At 43.8% G+C, this 3112-nt stretch overlaps 1 protein-coding gene across 1 annotated transcript in view; it reads right to left on the reverse strand.

Annotated features, from left to right (window-relative positions):
• Positions 1 to 42: 42 nt before the first annotated feature.
• The window catches only part of LOC106518813 (protein P200), a gene marked incomplete at its 3' end in the record, with an annotated part of 11367 nt that continues 8297 nt past the window's right edge, over positions 43 to 3112 (reverse strand). Inside the window, 3 exon segments of the mRNA XM_014010232.1 lie at positions 43 to 2334; positions 2461 to 2524; positions 2620 to 2792. Coding sequence (XP_013865686.1) covers positions 43 to 2334; positions 2461 to 2524; positions 2620 to 2792 — 2529 coding nt within the window.

Below are 3112 nucleotides of genomic sequence, written 5' to 3' on the forward strand. Positions count from 1 at the left end.
CTTCGGGTTCAGGGGTGTCGACGTGAGCTTCGGGTTCAGGGGTGTCGACGTGAGCTTCGGGTTCAGGGGTGTCGACGTGAGCTTCGGGTTCAGGGGTGTCGGCGTGAGCTTCGGGTTCAGGGGTGTCGACGTGAGCTTCAGATTCAGGGGTGTCAAAATGAGTTTCGGGTTCAGGGGTGTCTATGTGAGCTTCTGGTTCTGGTGAGTCAACAAAACCTTCTGGTTCAGAGGCATGGGCAGACACTTCTGGTTCAGAAGTGTTTGTGTGAGCTTCGGATTCAGGGGAGTCGACGTGAGCTTTGGGTTTAGGAATGTCGACGTGAGCTTCGGGTTCAAGGGTATTTACAGGAGCTTCTGATTCAGGGGTAGAGACAAGAGCGTCTGGTTCAGGGGTATAAACGGGAGCTTCTGGTTCAAGTGTATCAAATGGTGTTTCTGGTTCAAGGGTAGAGTCAGTAGCTTTTAGTTTAAGTGCATCGACAGGGGTTTCTGGTTCAAGGGTATTAACAGTAGCTTCTGGTTCAGGGTTATCAGCAGTAGCTTCTGGTTCAGGGTTATCAGCAGTAGCTTCTGGTTCAGGGTTATCAGCAGTAGCTTCTGGTTCAGGGTTATCAGCAGTAGCTTCTGATTCAGGGGCATAAATGGGAACTTCTAGTTCAAGGATATTGACTGGAGTTTCTGGTTCAGGGTTACCAACAGTAGCTTCTGGTACAGGGTCACTGACAGGAGCTTCTTGTTCAACGATACCCTGTTTTGCTGCAAGGAATGATTTTGGAACAATGGTTAATTTTTTGTTCGCAGAAATCATTAAATGGTGATCAGCTAAAATGGTAGTCGACTGTATAGGTGACACAGGGTCTAATTTCCTGTAGGTAACTTTAATTGTAGTTGGAGTATTAAAGGAATGGGAAGGTTTTTCACAAGACAATTCCAAACCAGGAGAAGGTGGAGCTGTGAGGACCATATGAGAAGCCGTAGCGTCAACTGTGGAAGACTGGGTTTTAGATGCATCAGAAGTATTAAGAGATGAAAAAGACAAAGCAGGCCGTGGCAAAATAATAATGGTACGAGGTACATTAGTGGGCGATCCCACTTTGAGCCGAGGAAGTGGAAGCGACTGTATAACTGTTTGGGTTGCAGCAGTTGGTGATAAAGCTGAAAGTACCGGCAATGTAGCATTGTTAAGAATGGGCACAAGTTGAGGTTGTTTAGGTGCAGTTTCTTCATTTTGAAGCACTGTGTCATTTGATAAACCAGTACCTGTCATATTTGAAGAGACATCAAGGGTGTCTGTTGCGTGATGAATTTTAACAAGTGGTCTCTGCTGCACTGCTAGACTTTCTGTAGGACCCGCAAGGGGAACATGTGTCTGAGGTTGTGATGGGACTTGTGTCAGAGAGAATGTATTCTCAAGGGTCGACTGATTCATGGCTTCAATGAGCAGCATTGCATCCTGAAGGCTTACAGAAGACTGTCTTTCATTGAGCAGATCTGAAGATGCTTGTGGTGACTCACTTTGTGGAGGGTTTGTTGTTTTACTCGCTGAAGAAGCTCTAAATACTCGAACTTCAGTTCTCTCTTTTTCCACTTCTAGGAAAAGCTGTGAAGATTTAAGGGGTGGCTGCTTAGGAGGGGAAGAATGTGTCTTGCTTTTTTCCTCCATCGCAGGAGTGTTTGCATTCCATTTGCCTGGTGGGGAGAAGCTGGAGCAAGTCTCTAAAACCTCGCTTGCAGATGCTTCTGAAGGTTCTGATGGAGAGGCATTTACTGCTGCTTGAGCACCAACTTTTTTTTGAGTCTTAGGAAGATTTTGTTTTGCATTACGTTTTTTGGGGGGGCGTCCTCTTCGGCGGCGTGCTGGATTGGTATTAGCAACATCATCTTCTACATTACCTTTTACTTCTTCATCAACTACTTCTTTTCTGATCAGTTCAGACTCTGCGAACTGGTTAGTTGTACAGGCCACATCACCATGTTGTTTCACAGTACCTTCAGTTTGCTCATCAAGTAATGATGCCTTGTCCAGGTGATACCCTTCAGGGACTAATTGCTGTTTTTGAGATCTGAGATCTTCGGATGTGCCCATTTTTGGAGTCATTTGATAAACTTCATTCTCCTCTTTAATATCTTCTCTGAAAGCATCCGTAAGTGAAATAACCAGGGAATGATTTAAGCCAGATGGCTGGTTCTGGGCTACCTCATGACTGCTGTCTGTTCCAAAACAAGGTAGTTGCAGGACCATCTGAGTTGCATCCCTTTTTTGAGATGGAATTTGTTCTACTGAAGATCCTTTGCTGATTCTCGATTCTTCACATTCAACGCTAACAGAAGCTCCTACCAAAAAATGGTCAAAACAAAGAAAATAAAAAAGCAATTAAAAATACTGCTGAAAACTATTATAAAAAAATAAACTAAAATGTTGTAGCCTGCTTTGTGTGGTTTACATTATGAACTCCTTACCCGTTTTAGACAAGACTTGTTCAGAGATTAAATCAGATTCTTCTTCCTCTTGCTTCAAGGAAGACTGCAGAAAATCAGAGCCACTGTATGATTCCTACAAGGGCAAATTTGTGAAAGGTACACAGAAGAATTTTTGGTGCCAACAAAATTCACACATACCTCTTGTTTGACATGAACAATCTTTGGACCTCTGCACCCATTACTGACGTAATTATGGTCCTGCCAAGTGTAGCCCACACTGTCATGGGTGCTTTGTTGCTCTTGGTTTTGCTGTGGAGATTCCACCAAAGGCTGACATTCCTCCACCAACACAGTGCGGTAAGGAACAAGATCTGCAGTTATAAAGATAGAACTCAGATGAACTAGTTAGTTAAATTTATCAGTGTCTCCCCTACCATTATACAGGCGGGGCTTACTACCTTATCAATAATTACTGCCTTTTTTCCTTTCTCTGTGGGTGGGGGGTCAGCTTCACGCAGCTGCAGTGAACACCTCCCGAGAACGCACACGTTTCCTGGACTATTTTCCACCGATGATTACGTCGTATTTTATATTTACAGCGGGTAAAATAAGTATTGAACACGTCAACATTTTTCTCAGTAAATATATTACTAGAGGTGCTAATGACATGAAATTTTCACCAGATGTCGGT

Source organism: Austrofundulus limnaeus, unplaced genomic scaffold (assembly GCF_001266775.1).
Source record: "Austrofundulus limnaeus strain Quisiro unplaced genomic scaffold, Austrofundulus_limnaeus-1.0 Scaffold66, whole genome shotgun sequence".
NCBI classification, from domain to species: domain Eukaryota; kingdom Metazoa; phylum Chordata; class Actinopteri; order Cyprinodontiformes; family Rivulidae; genus Austrofundulus; species Austrofundulus limnaeus.